Source organism: Aythya fuligula, chromosome 28, assembly GCF_009819795.1.
Source record: "Aythya fuligula isolate bAytFul2 chromosome 28, bAytFul2.pri, whole genome shotgun sequence".
Taxonomy (NCBI): domain Eukaryota; kingdom Metazoa; phylum Chordata; class Aves; order Anseriformes; family Anatidae; genus Aythya; species Aythya fuligula.
The window spans coordinates 2,886,369-2,908,729 of NC_045586.1; the positions used below are offsets into that span (position 1 = coordinate 2,886,369).

At 44.0% G+C, this 22,361-nt stretch overlaps 2 protein-coding genes and 1 long non-coding RNA gene across 3 annotated transcripts in view; 2 read left to right on the forward strand and 1 right to left on the reverse strand.

Moving 5' to 3' along the window:
• Positions 1-2,940, reverse strand: part of POGZ (pogo transposable element derived with ZNF domain) — a 31,941-nt gene extending 29,001 nt beyond the window's left edge. The window contains exon 1 of the mRNA XM_032204490.1: positions 2,803-2,940. The gene's annotated coding sequence lies outside the window, so the exon portion shown is untranslated. The remainder of the gene's footprint in view (positions 1-2,802) is intronic.
• A 6,304-nt stretch (positions 2,941-9,244) lies between these two features.
• LOC116499705 lies at positions 9,245-13,967 on the forward strand. Its single transcript, XR_004254247.1, has 3 exons — positions 9,245-9,414; positions 9,529-9,618; positions 13,913-13,967. It is a non-coding gene; the product is annotated as an uncharacterized LOC116499705 (long non-coding RNA).
• Positions 13,968-14,752: 785 nt separating this feature from the next.
• LOC116499704 (methanethiol oxidase-like) lies at positions 14,753-22,174 on the forward strand. Its single transcript, XM_032204527.1, has 10 exons — positions 14,753-14,865; positions 16,113-16,298; positions 17,864-17,984; positions 18,139-18,321; positions 18,423-18,601; positions 19,275-19,353; positions 19,862-19,983; positions 20,152-20,244; positions 21,294-21,412; positions 22,012-22,174. The coding sequence occupies exons 2-10, from the start codon at positions 16,131-16,133 to the stop codon at positions 22,172-22,174; spliced, it is 1,227 nt and encodes a 408-aa protein (XP_032060418.1). The 5' UTR covers positions 14,753-14,865; positions 16,113-16,130.
• The last annotated feature ends 187 nt before the right edge of the window (positions 22,175-22,361 follow it).

A 22,361-nucleotide genomic window follows, 5' to 3' on the forward strand; every position in this document is an offset into this window, starting at 1 on the left:
CTAATGGAGATTTAATTGTGGCATGGTTTTAATGCTATCAATCCTCTCCCCTGCCTCCCTAAGGAGTTTCCTAAGGGAAAACACTGACATGAAAAATACATATTAAGAATTAATTGACACTTAATTTTTCTTCGCCGCTTGCTATAAAACCACCTCTACCCTGACGGTCCAGAGAAGAAAAGCTAAAATATAAAATTGAGGATCTGTCTTTCAGAGACCCACAAAGAAGCCTGAGATGATTCGATGCACTCCAAGACAAGAATTAACACACAAATCAACTTCTCTTGGCCAAGTTCTCCTTCCGAATGCTCACTTCTCTCCATTTTGTCTAACCTCGCTGAACATGCAGTCCTGGAGTTCCTTTCTTGTTGCTTGTTTTTCAGACTCACTTTTAATAACGCGCACTCAGTGGCAAGGAACGTATCGTAACTTCTTAAGAACCAGGACACCTGATGAAGTTACATTAAATGCAAATGAATCCTGTGATAAAGGTTCCTGCTGTCAAGACATGCTGCAATCCCTTCCCTGAAAAAAAGATAATGCTCTTCCGAGGCTTATAACAAATAACTGGCACGGCTTTAAACTGATACAATCTAAGTGATGAAAACATTGGATGATGTTTTCATTCCTGTTTATAGGGCAATTCATCATGAGCAACCCCTCCGACAGGAGGTACAGGTGAGAGCCGAGTGCCAGAGTTCAGCAGCCGCATCCTTCAGAGCAAGGTGAATTTACTCCTCGTTGACTGATGTGGTTGACTTGGCTTTGCTGGGTACTGAGAGGATTTCAAGAGGCATATTAAGTTTTCTAGGAATGCTACCATTTAAAGTCCTCCATTTTATTTAAGGCTTTGATGTGTGCGATGCCTACTAATTAAAACCTATTACTACACACTCAATTTTAACAATCGTTATCTACCTTAAAGTTTGATCTGCAGAGCGATGAACACAGACTGCCTTAACGACTACCTTCAAGCTGCAGGCCTGGCCTCCGAGGGTCCAAGAGCAGGACTGCAGCTTTCCTGCAAACTCTTCTGGGTCTGCGGGCTGCGCTGTGGAAGGTCCACTTGAGCAGAGACAGTTGCAGGGTCTCTGACAGTATCTAAGCAGCTGGGGGATCCCCGCACACAAACAAGGTAACTGTATCCACCCACAAACACCAGAATGCCTGCAGGCAACATGTGCAGAACCCCATGCCCAGACAGAGCTGGAAGTGGCAACGGGGAGGGAGCTCCCTGGGTGGGCAGCCCCACGAAACTACGGCCTTCCCTACCCTGGTACAACCAGAGGGAAAATAACTACGTGCATGCAGCAAGCCAGGCTTCACGTTCAAGGATGAAACTTGACATCTGCAGCGACCTCAGGCTATCAGACGGTACACAGCGAGACCCAGGGTAGGGGAGGCGCAGAATTTGTGTATCCTCACAGAGCGTTTCCTAAAAGAAGCAACAGATTCCCCCATCCTCTACCCTCTCTTCCGCTCGCTCGTGCCCCATTTGGTATGCCTCGGCGACAGCTGCAACTGCTGCCAAGTTAATAAAAATAAAGCTGTGTGTGTTGTCATCTGCGGCGCGTTTTCTGCAAGGCTGTTGGGCAGCGGGATCCGAGCCTCCCCCTCGTCTCCGCACCACATCGCGGAGCAGGGGAGGCGCTGGGGGGGGGGGGAGCCGGACACCTGGGTTCCCCGGGCACCCAGGAGCGGGCCCACGGCGAGGGCTGCGCAAAGCAGCGAGCGCCTGGCTCCTTCCAGCCCCGGCTCCTCTCGGTACCTGTGGCCAGGGGAGCTCCGCACCAGGTCCTGCTGCCAACCCGCGCGGTGCCACTGACGGGGCCGGGGGCTCGCCGCTCACCACGGCCCCGGTGTCACCTCGCTGACGGGGCCGGGGCCGGCCAGGAGCCGCGGGGAGCAGCCCCCCGAGCCCCGGCCCAGCACGGCTCCCGCTCCCTGCACCGGGATGCGCTCGGGACCTGCCCGTTCCGCTGGGGACGGGGGACGCAGGCCCCGGGCAGCGGGGACACCGCTCCTGTCACCCGCCCGGTGTCCGCAGCTCGGGGGACGAGGGGACACGGAGCGGGAGGGGGGTCCCGGCGGGGCGGGCAGAGCCCCCCGGGGCCGGTAATGCCCCTCGGCAGCGCCGCCGGCCCCGTGCTCGGTTTATTGTGGCTGCCGAGCCACAAAAGGGAGGAAAAATAATCCCCGTGCCCAACATGGCGCCCACCCAGCGCCCGCCGGGCCGGGGGGGACCGGGGGGGAACGGGATGGGGACGAGGCCGGGCCCCCCTCCCCTCCCCTCCCCTCCCCTCCCCTCCCCCAGGGGGGCCGGGCACCGGCGTGTTGTGGGGGGGGGGGGGGGGGGGGGGCGGGCCGGGGGAGGGGGCGGCGGGCGGAGGGAGCCGCCGCCGGTGCCGCTTCACCGCCCCCGCCCCCCCCCCCCCGTGAGGGGGTGTGCGCGGATCCCTCCGCCTGCCCCCGGCCGAGCGGTGGCGGCGGCGCCGCGCTCCGGGACCCGCGGCGGCTCCTCCCCGGCCCCCCCCCCGCCTCCACCTCCCCCCCGTCCTCCTCCTCCTCCTCCTCCTCCTCCCGCCGCCGCCGCGCTCCCGTCGCGAGGCCGCTTTGTGTAGGGCGCGGGCTGGCCCGGCCGCCGCCCCCCGCTCCCCTCCCCAATCCCCCAGCCCCGGGCGGTTCCAGCCGGTTCCAGCGCCCCCCCCCCCCCCGCCCCCCCGTCACCCCCCCGCTTTCACCCCCCCCCCCCTCACATAACGGGGCCGCCGCCGCTCCGCTCCGCCCCGCTCCGCTCCTCACCTTCCGCGCCCGCTCCGCGCTCGGCCGCCGCCGCCTGGCTCCTAGAGCGGCCCGCGGCCCCCCCGCGCTGCGCCGCCGGCCCGGCCCCGGGAGCGGCAGCGGAGGGCAGGTGGCATGGGCGGCGGGCCCGGGGCGCGATGCTGAGGGGGAGGAGGAGGAGGAGGAGGAGCGGGAGCGGGCGGCGCTGCCGCTGGCCCCGGCCTCTCGCCGTGCGCGCGCAGGGGGCGGCTCCGCGCCTGGCGCCCCCCCTCCCGCCCCGCTCCCGCTCCCCTCCCCCCCCCCCCCCGGGGCTCGTCACGGAGCCCGCGCGGCGGGCGGGCACCCGGCGGGCGGATGGACACAGCGCTCGGCGCGCGCACACACACACACAAAAAGGGGACCTGGCCGGCGGAGGGATACGGTGACGTCATTTCCTCCTGGGCCGCGAGGCGCCGCGCCGATTGGCGCGCCGCGCGGTGACGTCACCGCCGCCACCGCCTCCTCGCCGGGCCCGACCGAGGTCGGCGGCGTCGGGGCCGGGGCCGCGCCGGGCTCCGTTGGGGCGGCCCCGGGGCTGCCCCCCCCCCCCCCCCCCCCCTCCCCTCCCGTCCCCTCCCCTCTCCTCAGCGCGGCCTCGCCCGCGGCCCCACCGGGCCCTCGGGGCGGTCACGGGCAGCGCCCGCGGGGCGATGGCAGCCGGGCCCTGAGGCCGCGGGGGGGGGGGTCCCGGCCTGGTCCCGGCGCTGCTGAGACACCCCCCCCCCCCCCCCCCCGTGGCTTGGGGCTCCAGGACCGAAGCCGGCGCCCACGGGCGGCCCCGGGGTCCCCACATCGCACGGGGGGGGGGGGCGGTGCTGGAGGGGGCTCGGGGGAGCTCCTGGAGACTCAAAACGGGAGAAGTCGCCTCCCTTTGCCACAGCCGTGGGCACCTGCCCCCGGTTCCCTGAGGTCGGGACGGGGCAGGGGGACCTGGCACCGAGCGGCCTCGGGAGCTGTCCGCTGAGCCGAGGAGCCGGGCTCCGGCGGGTTGTAACGCCCAAATCCTCCTCGGTGTGTGTAAACAGCCCAAATGCAATCAAAGCAGCCATCTAAACGCTTAGAATTTGCTTAAGTACATCGCTGGATCCGTGCCATCAAAGTTTCCTGTGCTGTCAAGCCGACAGATCTAATCAGTGCCTACGTTTCTCCCTAGCATAAATTCAAATGCTTTATATCTTTAATAATATGGTTATTATTGTGAATAATTTAGTAACGATGGACAATGTGGCTTCTAGCTGCACGCAGTACAGACCAAACTCTGAAGACAGTACAGTGAAAACTGATAATACGTATTTTTACTGACAGTTAACATATTTGACACTTGCATAAGTATACGCTTTATAGCTGCTAACATATCTTCAACCCACTTTGAAATGTTATTTTATTTATTCTTGAAAACACTCGCACAATTCGATAAGTAGCATGCTTCCCAAATGGACCCCCTTGCTGTGATGCCCATGTGATGCTGAAATGTGATTTATTATTCTGCGGTTCATTAAACAAGCACATTAATTTTCTTCTGATGGTCTTCATGAGTTACCAGTCATTCTTCCTAGTTTGCACAATGCACCAGACTACTCCACCTCATACTGGAGGGAAGTGTTTTCACTTACTGTCGGTCTGTCACCTATAAATCATGTAGATGTGCAATACAAAGGGCTGCGCTTTCTGCTGTGGTTATGCTGCTGATACTAATAAAGAACAACGTTATCACCAGCTCCGCGTTTGTATTCCTGATTGTGCTTCACAGCTGCTGCCTTAGAGGCACTTTTATTTAATTATTTAAGGTAACACCAGCAAGTTTCACTTGATTTTTTTTTTCAAAAATATAGTCTGGAAACTAAAAAAATAGTGAGTTAGACTGAACCTAAATGTTTCTCTTAAAAAGGCACCAAATACTCAACTCTATCAAATAGGTTAACTGAAGTGTGTTATGGTCCAGCTCTCCAGCTAAGACAGGTCTCTGTTCTTGAGAGAGCCTGGCTGAGCAATAAAGGTACAAATAAGTGACGTTCCTTTTGTTAGAAGCTGCTAAGACACAACAATTTTTTACTGGCAACTGATACTACTAGTCCTGAAAGAATGGCAGTATTTTCCACAAAAAGGAAAGCTAATTACTTAGGCAAATAACCTACCAGTGCAGAAGGAACCTACTCAAGAGAGGGCTTAATAAAAATAGAGTTAGAGGCCTGCAGCCTACAGGACTCTGGGAGTTGGCCCAGGATCAAGATACTTCTCTGCAGGAAGCTGTTGTGGCTATAAAAATGTCTGTCCTTTTAGTCATTGGGTTTGTTTGTCTTCTCAAGTCCCAGCTGAGATTTCCCTTTGCAGTCTCTCTAAACATCTGGTTGTTGTCATTTCATTATTACCAACCTTGAAGTAAAAGATCAGACTCTCCAAGATTATGCAATTTCTTTAAACATTATGAAATTATTTAACAGTAATAAATATGTGGAGTTTCGTACTAGTCTCAGCTTTACATTTCCAAGCTTTCAGTCAGTTCATATTCAAGCCATGAGCTCTCTGAAAGCGTGAGGCTTAGAATCTTGCTTCCTAGAAATAGTGATTTCTTCAAACAGTATGACTGTGGGGCTTAACAGAAATCTTTATTGTAAGCTTTGTGATAAAATCAGAAAGTTGTCAGAAGCATCATTTATTACTACATGTGTAGATATTTATTTTGACTCTGGTTGCCAATGGAATTGCCATATAGATGCAGTGTTTTATATAACAAAGAACGATGATGGGGTTTGCAAATGTGAATGAAGTCTGAAGAAGGCTGGCAGCATTTGTGCTGCAGATGATGGCTTTGCCAGTTTGTTTTCAGTGACTGCACAGAGGCCTGCATCCATGCTGTTTTAAGCCAAATTTACACTAATGCTTTTCAGCCTTCTTCTGAATTCAGGTAGAGGTGGGAACACGTATTCAAATAAATAAACATTTATTAGACATTTCTACCTTCCAGGCTAATTATAACAACTTATCCTTGGCGTTGTCTCCAGGCATATCAAGGACAAAAGGGTCATTAGGGGCAGTCAGCACGGCTTCAGCAAGGGGAAGTCATGCTTGACCAACCTGTCAGCCTTCTATGAGGATATAGCGGGGTGGATAGATGATGGAAAGGCAGCATTTATCAAAGAATGTATAACTTTGCAAACACAATACTCTCTTAATATCGTAATTCTGTACGGGGTCTTACTCTGCCTTCATCTCTGTAGGTTTTGCCAGCTGTCCATTGAATGATCTGGCTGTTGTTTGCCATGTGTGTTTTTCTTCTTTCTCATCCTCTTTAGAAGTGGATGAAACTGTCTCCAGTGGTTTGCTCTGCTTTGCTGAGCTTTTGTTTTAGATTTTTGTTTTTTATGTTGTATCTGTCTATATTTCTTTCCTTTTGTTCTTTTCTCTAATACACTACACAATCAAGAGGAGAAAGAAATAACATTGCTCATCGAAATGCAATAGTCCTCACTCGAGCAGCATTCTCTATGACAGTTTTGCCTGAGCTTTGCAAGATTTTGCCTGTTTTGTAAAGATTTACTTAAATTGACATATTGTTTTCAAAAACATTAAGTGGATGAAACCCTGGTATTCAGCTGTCAACCAAGCCAAACGCACCACAGGGAACTCTTCGTTGCTGTACTGTGACAATGACGCTTAATGTTTTTGCTCTCATATTCCTGTTTTAGAGAGGGGGGTCAAAACATGTTGTTTGTATTAGAAGTTATATGACTAGAGTGAAACTATGAGTGCAACGGCTCTACTCCTGAAGAGCTTTTGTACTTTGTCTGATTGCGGGACATACTGCACAAACAAAACACATAACTTCTGGTTGCTTAATTCTGTACACACATTACTGAGTTCAAAAAGTCATCAGTAATAAGGTAGACAAAGGGGTTGAGCAATCTGAATCTTGTCCAGGGCAGTGAAGAAAAGAATCACGCGAGGGAACAGCACACAGCTGCGCCGGGGGGGGGTTCAGGCTAAACCTTAGGAAAAACTGCTTAACGGTGAGGGTGGATGAACACCAGGGCAGGCTTCCTAGCAAGGCGGTTGATGCCCCTTGCTTGTCAGTGTTCAAGGGGCATTTGGACAATGCCCTCAATAATCTTTAACTTTTGGTTAGCCCTGAAGTGGTCGGGCAGTTGAACTGGATGTGTGGTGATGTGCTGCAACCATTTCTTGAGACACGGCATGCAGATGTGTTGATCGAGTGTTGTGCCTTGGTAAAAGTGTGTCTGCGAACCTCAGTTATGACACTTCAATGAGTTTCATTTGTGGATTGATGTAGGATGGAAAAATGATGCATGTGTTTGCCAGAAGCGCTGCAGAGGCTGTGGGTATGGAAGTAGTAAGGGCTGTACAGAAGCTGCAGAGGAGCTGCGTCGTAATGGGCTGGGAAGGAAGAGTTGAAAGTGTTTGTGGCTACCCTTGTGGGTCTGTTTATAATACAGTCTTACTTCACTTAATGGGTTTTATCTCATGAGCTGTTTGTAGCATTTTCACCACGCTGTTCCTGACTGCTCCCTCTGGCATGCAGTTCTTCTAATCTCAAGTGCCTCTTCTACAACTTCCCTGCTTCAGGCTGTCTCTGAGTGCTGTTCCAAAGTCTCCATACGTGTTCAGAGTCTTCTTGGCCTTTCTCTACTTTTGTGGTTGTCGTAGACACACCCGGAGGTGTGCTGCAGATCCCACTTCATTCTCAGTGGCCTGAGATGTGAGCTAAAGTTACTAGTGATTTAATATAATGTGGTTTTCATCCTGAACAATAATGCGTTACTTTTTGGGTCAGATAATTTAAACATAAGCAAACTAAGAAATTGCCTGAGCACCTTGCACGTTTCTTTGTTGTATTATGTGCTTCCTCTGATATTCTGACATTCTCACTCCTTGCACGAGGTTCAAAAGACGCGTGATGCTGCTCTAACTCTCCTGGTGACCTCGAGAGCTAAAACTCCTGGTGGTTTCGACAGTAGCAGAAGTAGATCGTTGCTGAGAATGACCGAATTCCCACTCATTCCATCTAAAATTCAGGTCATAGATTTTGTAATTGAAGTGGTGTTCACGAACTCCTGTTAGTGCTCAGAGGCCCTTTGTCTTCAGAGGGCTTCTTCAGGAGCACACTGGTCTGAAAATCCAGCTCTGATCAAAGGACCAGAGCTTCCAAGTGCTGGTTCCTTGAGGTAGCTCTTCAGTTAGTATTCCATGGCATCCCCCGAGAGCACAGTCTCTTGGTTCGATGAGATAATAATGTACTGATAATTTTATTTTATGAAATACCTAATTGTTTCATAGACTTACATTTTTAATGGTGGCTTTAAAAAAACGAGTCAAGCTTATGCGTAGTAAAGTAGTGTTTTAAAATGGAAAGTTAAGAAAGGAATTAACTGGTGGACAGAGGAGGAAAAACCCAAAATGAGTGATAGGAACTCTTAATCAAAAATGAACAGTCTGACAAATGCTAATGATTTGTGGACGTTTATATATATTGATATATATATATATATTTATATATATTCTTTTTCAAAAAATGTTTTGTTTTGAAGCAGTTAGCAGAGGTCAGCCCATCAGATGTGATGCGAGAGACCTGATTTGGATGGGTCACACAGTTCAAATTCCTAACTACAGCAGTGGGGTATTGAAAACAAAATGTAGAGACAAGTATTTTTGAGCAATGTTAGACTGGAATGTGTTTGCACAAAATATTTAGCTAGCAGCCTGAAGTGGTAAACAAGTTAACAGACTGCATTTGTCTAATTCCTGTTGAGGGGAAAAAAAAAAAAAAAAAAAAGAAAAAAAAAAAAAAGCTCAGTACACTAAATAAATCTAAATAAATGGTTAGTTATAGATTGTTTGTCAGCTCTCTTGATTTGATGGAGGAATTGCAAAAATAGTTTTAACATCTCAGCAGCATGCAGGTTTTCAGCTGTTGCTGGTGGCTCGTGTAAAAGGCAGAGAAGAACCTGGATGGGAGATAAGGTATGGTAGTAAGGTATTGTATCCTCTCCTGAAAATGTTTTTGGGAAATAACAGGTAGTTTTGCCTGGAAAAAACTACAGACCTTTAAAAGAACAGGAAAACAATAGACTGCTTCTCAGCAGGGGCAGTTAGCAGAATCCCAGGTAGGCTAACGAGTGAAACAGAGATTTTCACATGCTCAGGGCAGCTGTCAGTCTTGAAAGAAGCTGCTCTGAGAAGTGATGCTGTGAAGTTTTCAGCAGACCAGGTCCCTCTTTGTGGTTGCGTTGTTTCAGGGACCGAAGGGCCATGAAGTGTTAAAAACACAGCTGCTGCGTGCCAAGCTGGACGCGGTTCAGAGCTGCGCTCTGGTCTCACATGCGTCTGCTCCTGGAGAACTTGAAACGCTGCCCACAGCCAGGAGCTTTGGAGCACAACTGCTTCCCCCTTTCCTGTTAGAAAGCGTACAGGCTTTCTCTGTGCAAGGGCAGCTACTTGGGCACAAGGCACGCAGATAAATACATCTGGAATATAAAGAGGAGCAAGTGGAAAGGCAACCAGAGCCAGCTGCAGCTCCAGGTACAGCTCTGCTACGTCGGGAAGTGGGCTCCAAAAGCTTCCTCCTCTGCTTCCCAGGAGGTAGGTGCTGGGTTTCTGTTCGTCACCTCTGTGTTCTGCCGCACTGGGTCCTCCCCTGGGCAGCTTCTCTCTCGTCCTGCCCACCCCGTCATGCTTGCATTTATTGCCTTCTAGGTGCAGCTTCTGCTTCGCAAAAATCCCGTCCAGGCGGCTGCACTTCCTGCTGTGCACACCGAGCACTTGGGATCGCCTGATCCAGCATGGGTAAGAGACCCCCGGGATCTGCAGGGGGGTCTGCTGCTTTTTTCTGCAGTTCTGCACCGTGTGAAGTTTGTGAGCGTGTTTGTTAGTGGGGTGGACTGGTAAGGAGAGGCACAGCACAGGCGTGCGTTTCCTCTATTAAAGGGTTTACTTCTTTAAGCTACTGAAAGCTCCCGTGGTTGTAAATAAATAGCTGTAATGCTATCAGTGGCTGCTCTTTACGCTGTCATTAAATGTGTGTCCTAGTACCTCAGCATTTAGAAACTGAAATAAGTATCTGGATTTACTGCCGTAGTTGAATGTGGATGTGAGTGCCCCTTTCAGGAAGGTGGTAAACTGAGGACCCGAACTCCCTTCTGGTTATATCATTTTTACTTTTATTTCTGGATGCCAGGAAATGAAGAGGACTGAAGTAGAAAAGTTACTTTGCATGTGAATATATTATTGTATAATTTACAAAGCGGACACTTACCTTGTGATTTCACAAAAAAAAAAAAAAAAAAGTTGTAGAACTTAGAAAAACACCCATAACTGCACAGACAAAAACAACTTTTGCTTCTGACTCAGCAAAAGAGACTGGTTTTGGTTATCTCCCTGTGGTGAATGCTTATCTTTTTGTGCTTTTGTAAGTACTAATAGCACAAAATAAACTGTGTACGTTTTACTTCAGTTCCTAAAAACTGCAAGTTTCAATTTGCAACCCATGATAATGACGGTTTTGTCTAAATGGCAGTGGCAGCCTTTAAGAAGTAACCAGGCAGTGTATAAAGAGTAAGTTAAATGCTGTACCGTGAAGCTTAAAGTAGCCTGATGGTGATTAATTGGTTACAAGGTTTGGAAAAGTATGCACTTGGCAGTGTATAAGATGAAGTCTTAGACTGCTCTTCAAAAATGTAACAGATCATTAAAGTCTCCTTGCGTAATTTGTTACTTGGAAAAAGATTTGGATTCTAGAAAGAATGTGCTTCTTTTGCCCCTGTTCTGTAAGGCCTGTTTCTTGGCATGCATATACTATAGCTGATAAACTCATTTCTTTTTTTGCCACTTGGGTGTTTATTTCAGCAGCGTAACCTGGCACAGTCATACCATGCACCAGATTTGCCTACCTTTGTTTTTTAATGTCAGCATTTAATCAATGCACACACTGAGGCTGAGTGAAGTTTCTATTTCCTCAGGCTCTGTGAAAAGCGCAGTTTGGCCTAGATTTATTCTACCTAACTTTAAGCTCTCAACAGAGGTGCCTAATCTATTGCCATGTTTCTCCTAAACTCCCTCTTACATGTAGGCACCTTTACAGTTTGTCTTAAGTGGGCTGAAGAACTCTGTTGCCATAAAATAATACGAATAAAAAGGCAAAGTCTTTGATGCTCCCTTCCTTCATTTCAAGCTGTTAAACCCAAACTGTGAAAGAAAGGACTTCTTCCTTGTGTAAATAGTTGCCCAGCTTACTATGAAACTGTGCTTTATCAGGTAGGATATTTTTTACAACACTATTACCTCTTGTTGTATATCTATAAACATCATTATACAAGACTACTAGTAATTCCAGGTTAATCTGGGTATAGCACACCTGTGCCGTGGCTTCCTCAGAGGCTTTGCATGTCACCTAGGAACGTTAACACACTTGTTACATAAGTATTTGTGGTGGTGGTCCATGAAGGATCCCAGTTTTGTTGGGTTTACTGGTCCACTTGGTCTCTAGCGAGATGAACAGGACAGGTAGAAAGACATGAAAAAATACAGAGCAAAAGGAAACTAGATTGGATTCTTCAGTTCTCTTTGCTCTCCAGAAGTGAGAATTGCTGTAAACAACAGTAAAAAAAAAATAAATAAAAATTGCATTTTTATCAGCTCTTAGTGCATATACACAAAAAAAACTGCATAGGAATGAGGAGAAGCTGGACTCATTGTACCTCCATTTGTGAGGAAAAAAAGGAAAATTGTACAATGAAGCAATTAAAGTTAAATGCGTGTGTTCTTCCTATTAAATTAACGTGAGCAATTGGTGGTAGAGAAATGTTGTTTTATTAGGAAGATGAGGAAGGTGGGCTTTGTGAATGAGGAGCTATCCATAAGAGAATTTGTCTGCAAAGGTGTAAGATACAGGGGAAAAAAAAAAAAAAAAAAAAAAAAAAAAAAAGTGTTTTTGTCATAGCTGGAGCATGCAAACCACATGTATGTGATAACAATGTCCCACTTCCTGGTGTTCAAAACACTTAGCCAGCTGCCAGATTGATGGGGGCTCCGGAATGTAATGATTTATATTAATTTGTTTGCTGTGTAAATATCCGTAGTTACTGTACATAGCATGTTGCTACAAGATGGTACAAATCAGTCTCATGACAAAAACCTTATTTTGTACTCACAAATGAGCTTGGCATCATATAACAGAAAGACTTTGAGCTTGGCATCATATAACAGAAAGACTTGCATCATCCTCAGATATCTTGAGGCAGTTAGATACAATGGTTTAGAATAAAAGAGTGTTTGAACAAGATCAGAGGGAAAGCAGAAACAAACAAATGTAAGAGGAAATGTTCCTCATCTTGCTGTATGTTTTCTCTGGAAAACAATTTTGCACAAATCTTTTTTCTCAAAGTAATCTGCAGAACGCTGCATTTGCAATGCTAATTACACTGTGGTCTAATGCATACTGAGTGCCTGCTAATTTAGGTGATTGAGAAAATTGGAATAAAGTTTAAATTATGGCTTTTTATAAAACTTAGACATAAGTGGAACAAAGCAAACTTTCTATTTTGCGTTTTCAGATAAAAATGTTTCACAAAGAATGTGAAATTAAACCTAAAGTACTAAATAGCTCTTTTTGAGAAGATCTTGTTTTTAAAATTATGAGCCTCCAAATGCAATGAGTGGATTGCTTGAAGCATTTTGCCTCTAAAGAAAGGTCCATAATTAAATGGGCAATGGATCTGTTGCTACCTCTGGATCTGGAATCTTAGGCCTGCAGCATTCAGGACAAAAAAAAAAAAAAACACAAACAAACAAACAAAAAAAAACCTCTTTTGTATTTAAATGTGGCAGTGTCAGAGAATGGCAAACAATTAGCTGGTTGGCGTATTTTTGTAAGGTGGGGTCTCATGAGAGCAGAGGGGGAAAAACCTGAGAATACTTCAGGGTAATATTTTCTTAATTCTAGCCAACAGTTTATTGATACAGTCCTCAGCATACATGTTCTGGTGACTGTGCTTGAGTAGAAATTGCTGTGTATGAAGCTGCTTTAATATTACTTTAGATGTTGATATGGATCCAAGCTTGTACAAAGGGAAATAAGGAAGTTAGAAATAAACTGAAAAAGTTATGAAATGTTATGTGTAAGCAGCGAGCAGTGCTTCATGAAGATCAAGCTCTTAATTCTGAATGAGCCTAAAATAGGAGTCGTGTCTTTTTGACAGTGAACGCATCACTTTCCAGATAGAGAATCTGTGCAACTGCTGCAGTCCCATTCCCCATTGAAGTTTTGAGGGTTTATCAGTGGTTTTGACTGTCAGAAAACAGGAGCATTGCTTCTCAGTCTTACACGCTCAGCTTCTATAAAGTGTTGTCTTCTTCCCTCCTGACACAGAGCCCATCTTTCCACGAGACTCGGTCTTTTTGTCTGCTTTTGTGGGGTTCTTCTAAAGTTATGGTTTCCCCACTAAGCTGTTTTCCTTCTGCTGATTCATGCTGTAGATGAGGAGCTAGAAATGGTAAATATGGAATTGCCAGTTCAAGGAACAGAGGTGGGGAGCTGAGTTTCAAATAGAGAAAATGTGTAATGATTCGTAATTCCCCTTTCTCTTCTCCTTTCTGGTCGCCTGCAGTATCACCTCTTACCCAGGTCATAAATCCTTAAAAGTCACCACTTCTTCAGCATTTATATGCAGAGGAAGACTGGAGGCTTTCCAATAATAATAAAATGGGTTGTTCAAACTGGGCAATCTGGCTACTTACTCATCTGGCAGTGATTCAGCAGCTATCTCTAAAACATTTAACACAATTTTCTTTAAATCCATAGACCATTGTCATATATGAATGTGGTTTAAAATAGTGAGGTTGAACTCTTTGAAATGAAGGCCAAAATTTGCCATCATTTTTGAGTGTGGAGTGTCATATTCAGTATATTTTCAGAAACTGAAGTAATTTCACCACTAACTGGAGTCAGTGAGACTTACAGGTGTTTGGTAATGTAAAAATCAATCTAAGATTCATCAATCTTTGAATTCAAAGCCAATATTATCTTATAGGTAAATTTTAAAATAATTTAGAGACTTAAACTTCTTTGTTTTCCTCTAATCAGCAAAATGTGGAGCATGTGGTCCAGGATATGCAACTCCTCTGGATGCCATGAAAGGCAAGTAGTGGGATCTTTTCTTAAATCCAAGCCATCAGTAAAGGAATTGATTTCAAATTCAGTGAAGATCAGTTAGATGCCTTCCAGAGTGGCTAATTAGCAAGGCCAAGTAGACTTCAAATACCAGAAGAGATTTGATTTCATTTTGGACCCAGCTGCACAAAGCATGCAACCTCTGTTACCATGAGTTCACTGAATCATAGTGCTAAAACAAAGCAGATTAGGGTTTAGATAAGTGTGCAGATATAGGATATAGGATGCTAATATGCTGCAAAATAGAGCTTATTCATAAGAACATGAGGTACAAGTTACCATAATTTAGCTTACAAAAATGATTCTTCTTTATTTTTGGGTGGAGAGCTTTATAGACTGCACTCAGACTCTCTCATAAAAGCAAGTGATTTTTCTACGAGAGAAGAAAAGAAAAACTGGAGAAGGGACTGTGTGACATAGTTCAATGGGAAGCTTCTCATCCACTTGTAGCTGTACTAAAGTCATGCTCTGATCTTCCCAGCACTGTTGGGTTAAATCCTGAACCTTACCAAAGCCCTTGAAGCATTTTGCTGTAGCCTCCATACAATGGAAATGTTACCTCCATACAACGGAAATACTGAGGTCTGGCTTCCTAGTTACCAGTGAGGAAGAATCACAGTTCGTAGACTTGGAGATAAAAAAAAAAAAAAAAAAAAAAAAAAAAAAAAAAAAAAAAAGAGTATTTCAATATTAACCTCATTTTTTATAAAGTGGTTTGTTCCAACACATTAAACAAGACTTCTACCTTGAAAGGTCCCCGGGAGGAGATCTTGTACCTGCCCTGCATCTACCGAAACACTGGGATAGAGAAGCCTGACTACCTGGCCACTGTGGATGTTGACCCCAAATCTCCCCACTACTGTCAGGTACCCATGTGTAGAACGGCTCTAGTGCTCCATTTTCTAGGGTGATGAATATTTGGGTTTGCATTCACTGCTTCTAGTCTTACTTCTTACTTCTGATATGATTTCTGACCCTTCCAGTCATGAACTTTCCTTCTCTGCTCTGTGACTGACTTCATGTTTTGTTTCTCTTTTTTCATAACTTTCAAATAGGTATTTGCGTTGAGAATCAATTAAATCCTCTGCTGTTTTTCTTACTAGGTTAGTCAAAATAACATTTACCTTGCTAGTCTCATGACATGTTCAGAGCAATGCTTTTGTGCTAAGTGTTGTAATAGTCCTCTTCGTAGCACTGTTGCTGATTTATACTGTGCATAAGCATTAAACTCTAGAAGGTCTTATTTCCTTGGGGTGTGCCAATAGCGTGGACAGAGTTTATAGTACAGGATCCCTGATATCATGGGAAATTGTACACATTAGAAATCTAATCCGTCTACTTTGTGAATGGAAAGCTGTAGGTAGCCATCAACCAGCACTACCAGATCCCAATTATTGTTAAGAGTGATTAGTTTGTTGCTGCAAACAGCATGCTCTAAACTGTATTTAAACATTCAGTGCTCATATGACTTAAATTACCGAAGATATGTTTGGACTCTGATCTCCATATCTTGAAGGAGCAGTGAATCTAGTTTGACAATGTAGATTTTCATAATTTGTTCTTTTTTTTATATAACTACTGCTTAGGTTTTTATTGTAGAGGAGTGGAGGAAACAAATATCCTGAACATTTGACAGAACTTAGCTGTTATCTTCAACTTTTCTCAGTTATACAGGGGAAAGGTAAAAAACAGAAGCAAGAGTGCAAATTAACAAGTCAGTTTGCAACAGTCAGCCCCAGCTGTAATCAAGCAAATCTTGTAAAGTGTAAGACTTGCAGCACATAAACAATTGATGGTTTGTTTTTTTGTCTTTTTTTTTTTTTTTCCATATTATTATTCCACGTCTCCTTAATTAGCTGGAACCTTTAAAAGATTTGGATGAATTTAATAGCATACAACATTTAACAAATGCTATGCAATTGTGATGTCCAACTTTCTTCTCCTGCTTTACTGTTTCAGCTCTGCATATCTCGCACTGAATCTGCTTCCTGAATAACAAATAGCAGTTTTCTTCTGCTCTTTATTAATTTATGCTTTGACATAAAGACCCATTTCTTTGCCTAGGGGAAAAACTATCCTAGACTGAATCTTAAGTATGTCTCTGACTTTGTAGGTCATCCACCGCCTGCCCATGCCCAATCTTAAAGATGAGCTCCATCATTCAGGGTGGAACGCCTGTAGCAGCTGCTATGGGGATGCTTCAAAGAGAAGAAATCGTCTCATTCTACCAAGTCTGATCTCGTCTCGCATTTATGTGGTGGATGTGGGAACGGACCCGAAGGCTCCTAGAATCCATAAGGTATATTTTGGTTATTTCTTTTATATATATATATATATATTTTTTATTTTATTTTTATTTTTTTTGACCAAGAGATGGTAATTTTATGGATCCCAACTTAAAATTAGAATAGTGGAGTCAGAACAGATTTAGATACTTTTGCCAAATATTAGGAACTTGTGGGGGTTCTGAAACTCCTACAGTTTATTGATAAATTGCACACAAAAATCTTGCAAGTACATGTATATACAATGTCAAACACTCAGAAGTTAGGAAGTTTCAGAATTCAGCCTGCCTCTGCAATACAAATTTCAGTCAATGTGTTTGCACGCTGTAATATCATTTCTGACTAGCAGATCACAAGGCAAATTCATATCTGACACAGTCAACACATTCAACCGAGCATATGTTTTTCAGAGATCCTAATGAATTCAAATTTGATGGGATTTCTACTGAGCAAAACCAGATCTTCTCCATAAAGGACACCTCCTCCTTGATTTATAATCCTTGTTCCTAAACTTACAATATGTAGATTTTTAAAAAGAAAAATCTAGTAAATTATTTAATATGGAGAAAATAACATTTTTTGTTATCTCTTGTTCTTTGAAACAAATCATTTATTTATTTATTTATTTATTTATTTATTTATTTTTAAAAAGCTTCCACTTCAATAGAACTCATTTGGCTTAGGTTTGGTTTGGATACAGGCTTTTTACTTTGTACACACCTGTTCAGATTCCCTTCTCAGACAGTGGAAAAATACACATTGCTGGAGTCAGATTTGTCTAACCTAGTTTAGACAACTGTATTAGGATAAGGATAAGGGAATTATGTCCTGAAAGTGTCTATATCTCTATTGATTATAAAATAAGCATAGAGGACTAGCTTTGATGTAAATATGTACACTGTCAGAATCGATACTTGTGTCCTGGCTTCAGTTGGGATAGCATTAATTTGGGTGAATCCTACACCAATGGGTAAAACTTCAGTACAGAGTGCCAGAGAGAAATTTAGTGTACTTGCCAAACATGGCTTTTGAAGACAGGTCATAATGTGTAATGAAGGAAAATGTTAAGTGATCCTGCAAATGATCTCATTCATAATCTTACAATTTTGAGATCTTTAGAACATTGCCAGACTTTAAGTGTTAATACAGTGGAATAAAACATCCCAAGGGTCTGTTCCTATACAGTGGATTTTGTTTCGAACTGTCTCTGGCAAGTCTCAAAGATTTTTTTTCCTCTGAACTCCAAATGAGAGCTGACATCTGAAAATCGCACAGTGGTGTTTCTGCCATTATTACTAATTAAAACAAATACAGATGCATGTGTCTCAGTGGTGCATGAATTAGACTGTTGCTGTTTATGTTTTTGAAAAGAACAAACATATCTATAATGTCATGGATGGTAGTGTATTATTGGCTAGAGTAGAAAGCAAGAGGTGTCAAGTACTCAAAAAGCAAAGTAGCAAAAGAAACTGCTGCCCTGAGGCACACACCATTCCCACTCTGAAACTCCTGCTCTTACTGGTAAAATTGGTATTCCATAATCTTAGCGAAGGTCTGGTTATATGTATACTCATTTTAGGTTGTGGAACCAGTGGAGCTGTTCTGGAAGGGTAATGTGGCTAATCCTCACACCTCTCACTGTCTGGGCAATGGTGACATCTTAATCAGCTGTTTGGGAGATCCTTCTGGCAATGGAAAAGGTATTAATCCCCTTTGTTATTTTATGGAATGGAATCACAATATTTTCGTTAAGCATAAGATCACATTTACAGAGTGCTTAGCAAATAGATATTTAAGTATTAATATAGTATTTATCTTTTTTAACATTTTGTGTCTTCTTCCATTTTGTATCAGGTGGCTTTATTTTGCTCGATGGAGAGACCTTTGAAGTGAAAGGAAACTGGGAGAAAGGGGAGAAGGTCCCCCCCTTTAGTTATGACTTCTGGTATCAGCCACGGCATAATGTTCTGATGAGCACTGAGTGGGGAGCCCCAAAAGTCTTGGCAGATGGGTTTAACCTCGCTGATGTAGAGAAAGGTGAGGGATCGTGTGTTTAAACTCTCAAGAGTAAAAGTGGTTTTTCATTAAAGTTAAAATAATCTCTTATGTGCTTCTTTTTGTCTGACCTGATCCCTTAGGGCATTATGGCCGTCATATTAATGTGTGGGACTGGAACTCTCACACTTACATTCAGAAAATTGACTTAGGGAAGGACTCCATTCCTCTGGAAATCCGATTCCTCCACAATCCAGATGCTGCAGAAGGGTTTGTTGGATGTGCTCTGAATAGTACAGTACATCGGTTTTACAAGACGGAGGTAAGCAATCGAAGAAGCCATGGCAAACCTAGCTGCTTCAGAAATCCACCAATCACTTAGGAAATAGAACCTGATTAAAAAGAGAGAGAGCTCCTAATTCCAGTCCAATTCTAGCCAAGCAATACCATCATGTCAGAGAGAAAAACATCTAATGATGGTGAGGATAAAAGCAATACCATGGGTTTCATGAAGTTACCATAAAGGTCCTTCATGGCTGAGCAGTTGCAGTTGGCAGACTTTCTGAGTATCTCTGCAGCTGATGTGTGACTTGTCACCAGTGACAGCCTGTGCTGCCTACTGCTCAGCCACTATTTGGGAATACAGGGAAGACCTGAAGTTAGAGCTAGGATGGTGTCATGAACAGGGGAGCATAACTATTGTCATTTTGGAGGGCAAGCTGGAGGAGATAGGATGACAGTCTATAGGACATTAGCAGTCTGCTGCTGTTAGAGCAGTCTGAGATGTTGTTTCATTACTAACACAGCTCATTCTCAGTGGTGGTGTACTTACTGTCCTCACCCCTTGGTAACACTTCACTGCAGCATGTGTATCACCTCCGTACAGGACCTGTTAAATAAATAGTACTGTTTGCTTTTCCTCCCTCTGTCATGCTAGCTTCTTGGCTAACTTCAAGGCACTAATAATGCTGTGTTTTCTCCTGTGCCTTTTGCAGAAAGGAAACTGGGCAGCAGAGAAGGTGATTGAAGTACCCAGCAAGAAGGTGCAAGGATGGCTTCTCCCTGACATGCCTGGTTAGTACGAGCATGTTTGGAGAAGAAATGGGGTGTTCTCCTCTTCAGTTCCTTTCTGCAGTGTAGCTTTTTGGGAAATCTTTATGTGTTCAAAAACTTTCCTTGTAAAATACTAAGTTTCTGCTTGGATTCTTTGTATAACATGATGTAACCAATTTAGCTTTGTTTATGAGCCACCAAGTGGGAGATCCTGTCAGGCCTCTGCTCTCACATTGCTCAATGATTGAGGTTAGCTTCTATAGAAAAATACTTTGTGTTTGGGTCTTGGATATGAACTCACAGTAGTTCCACAACAGAACTATAGAATAGTCCTGGAAATGCTGGTGGGGTCTAAACCTCTATTTGAGTAAGCACAGAGTTTCCAAGGATGGTTGCGTTTGTTCAGCCCATTTCTTAACATATTTTTCTGAGGCTAATATGACTGGAATTTCAAAAGATCATAGGCTTGTGGTTTTGATTGTTGCTCGTCTAGTCCATTTTGTGACTGCTACTGCATCTTTTCTTGAAGGTCTTATTACTGATATCCTCATCTCACTGGATGACAGGTTCCTGTATTTCAGCAACTGGCTGCACGGAGACATCCGTCAGTATGATATCTCCAACACTCGCAAACCCAAGCTGGTGGGTCAGGTAAGCCAGCCTCAGAAAAGCTGTCACATACAAGGGCAGTACAACCTTATTTCCTCCTTTTCAGAAAGGAGGAAATGGCAATTTACCCTTGCTTGAGAATGATCACTATATTGCTTTCATGTTCCTTTGATATCCAGCACCTATTCTCACACCCTCCCTTGGTTACAGGTGTTTCTGGGAGGCAGTATCATAAAAGGTGGACCTGTAACTGTAGTGGAAGACAAGGAGCTGCAGTGTCAGCCAGAGCCATTTGTGATCAAAGTAGGTTTTCTTAACATGCATGTTGTAATTTGTCAGCACACTGCTAATTATAATCTGTTTTGAAATATCCCTACACTGCAGTCAAAGGTGCAACATATAAAGCAGTATCTGAGCAAGTTTATATTCTGGCTTACAGCCTGGGTTGCAGGTATCACATTTCAGCATGGGCTGGCGCTAGTAAATCCTGGTAAGTGTTCTGGGTCCCTGATGGAATTGTACAAGTTGTTTGACTGTACCAAAGGCTGTGTAATTACATCTTCCCTGCTGTTGTTAGCTAGCTAATTTAAAGCTAATTCAATGCGTATACATCACACTGCCATCATTCCTTCTGATAATCTTTCAACAACTGAAACACTAAACCAGGTCATGTAGTATTCCTCAGTGTCCCTTGTGTGTGTGTATATATATAAGTTTTCAGATAAAGAGTTTTATAAAACTAGTCAGTGTGATAGAAAAATGAAAGAATATTAACTGTCTCTGGCCATGATTAGTGTGCATTAATATTATCACTGCCAAGGCAGCCATGTATGCAAAGTGTTATTGGAAGATCTGAACATATTGTGCAAGATCTGAACATACTCGTGACTAGATCTGTTGTCTACTGAAGATGGTTTGAGGAAGCTCCACATAATCCTTTTATTCATACTGCAGTTTGTAACCTAGCTGCTGTACAGGCATGTTCTTATTCCCAACAGTGTTATGCCACCCATCTCTTGCTTGATTTTTTTTTTTTTATGCTTTCATCTAAGCACAGCATCGTGATCCATTCAGCCCTTACTATATTACATTGTTAGTTCTGTGAAGTAAGCAAGACCCATCTGAGTTGGCTTTGAGGCTACCTCTTAATAAGAAATAAGGTTCCCCAAAAAAATGTTTTCTCTACAAAACAGGAAGATTTGTTACTTCAGTGTCAAGAATTTCAGAATGCTGGATGGTCCTCTAAGTAGCAGGCCTGTCACGTTGTTTTGTTTCTCCTTGTTGTTGCATTTCTTTTGCTCAACCTCTGTGGCAGCTTGTCTTGACTGCCTTGTTCTCTGTTACAATTTTAGGGGAAGCGAGTGCAAGGTGGACCTCAGATGATTCAGCTTAGTTTGGATGGGAAGAGATTGTATGTCACCAGCTCTCTCTACAGTGGATGGGACAAGCAGTTCTACCCAGATCTTGTCAAGTAAGTACACCTCGGTGAAAGGGATGACTGTACAGGCCTGTGTTCAAGATTTTACTACTATTACTTAAATAATAGTGTGCATATACCAGCTGGTCTACACAGGCAAGGAGACTGAATGCAGTAACTTTTTATGCACAGATCTCCAATCTGGATGTTTCACTCACAAGCGAGAATCCATCTCCCTCCTTAACAGGCACAAAACTCTGGGTCTGTACACACTGGTAAATAAGAATAGGAAGAAACCAGTAAATGTAGCCTAGCCTTCTGTATTACTTCCAAACTGCCTTTAAGCAACTATATTTTTTTGTTAATCAACAGTGGAAAAGATGATCTTCCAGGTGTCCACAGGAGGGCATAGTGCAGCTTGCCTTTTCCTTGTTAATTAACAACAATTCGCTGCTATGAATGAACTATTTCACTCATTAATTGCTAATATGAGGTTGCAGATTTTACTGAGGCAGTGTAACTCACTTTTTAGGCCTGCTAAGGCCTAGTTTGAATCTGGAATTTAATTTCCTTTCTATATTAAACAAAGAAAAATCCTGCCCAGCAAATATGAGTCCTTTTCCCAATGTCTGTTTTCTTGTCCCTTTTTTCAGGGAAGGCTCTGTTATGCTGCAGGTTGATGTGGATACTGAAAGAGGTGGATTGAAAGTGAACAAAAACTTCCTAGTGGATTTTGGGAAGGAGCCTGATGGGCCTGTTCTAGCTCATGAGATTCGTTATCCTGGAGGAGACAGTACCTCAGATATCTGGATTTAACTGTTGTATGGAGCTGTTTTCTTTTTTCTTCTTTCTTTCTTTTTTTTTTTTTTTTTTTCCCCATGTTTGTTTCGTTTGATTGTTTCTCCCTCTCTCTCCTCCCTACTCCCACTTCTGATTTTATATAGGTGAATCAGTTCAGCCAGGACTTTGTCCGCTGTCTAAATTTAGAATTCCATTAGGGTGA

Excerpts from the sequence above, each read along its gene's own strand:
- LOC116499704 (XM_032204527.1), top strand. The coding sequence starts at position 16,131 with ATGCCCAATCTTAAAGATGAGCTCCATCATTCAGGGTGGAACGCCTGT. Across the intron at positions 18,322-18,422 it reads CCTCGCTGATGTAGAGAAAG|GGCATTATGGCCGTCATATT; the intron begins GTGAGGGATCGT and ends CTGATCCCTTAG. Across the intron at positions 20,245-21,293 it reads CAGAGCCATTTGTGATCAAA|GGGAAGCGAGTGCAAGGTGG; the intron begins GTAGGTTTTCTT and ends TTACAATTTTAG.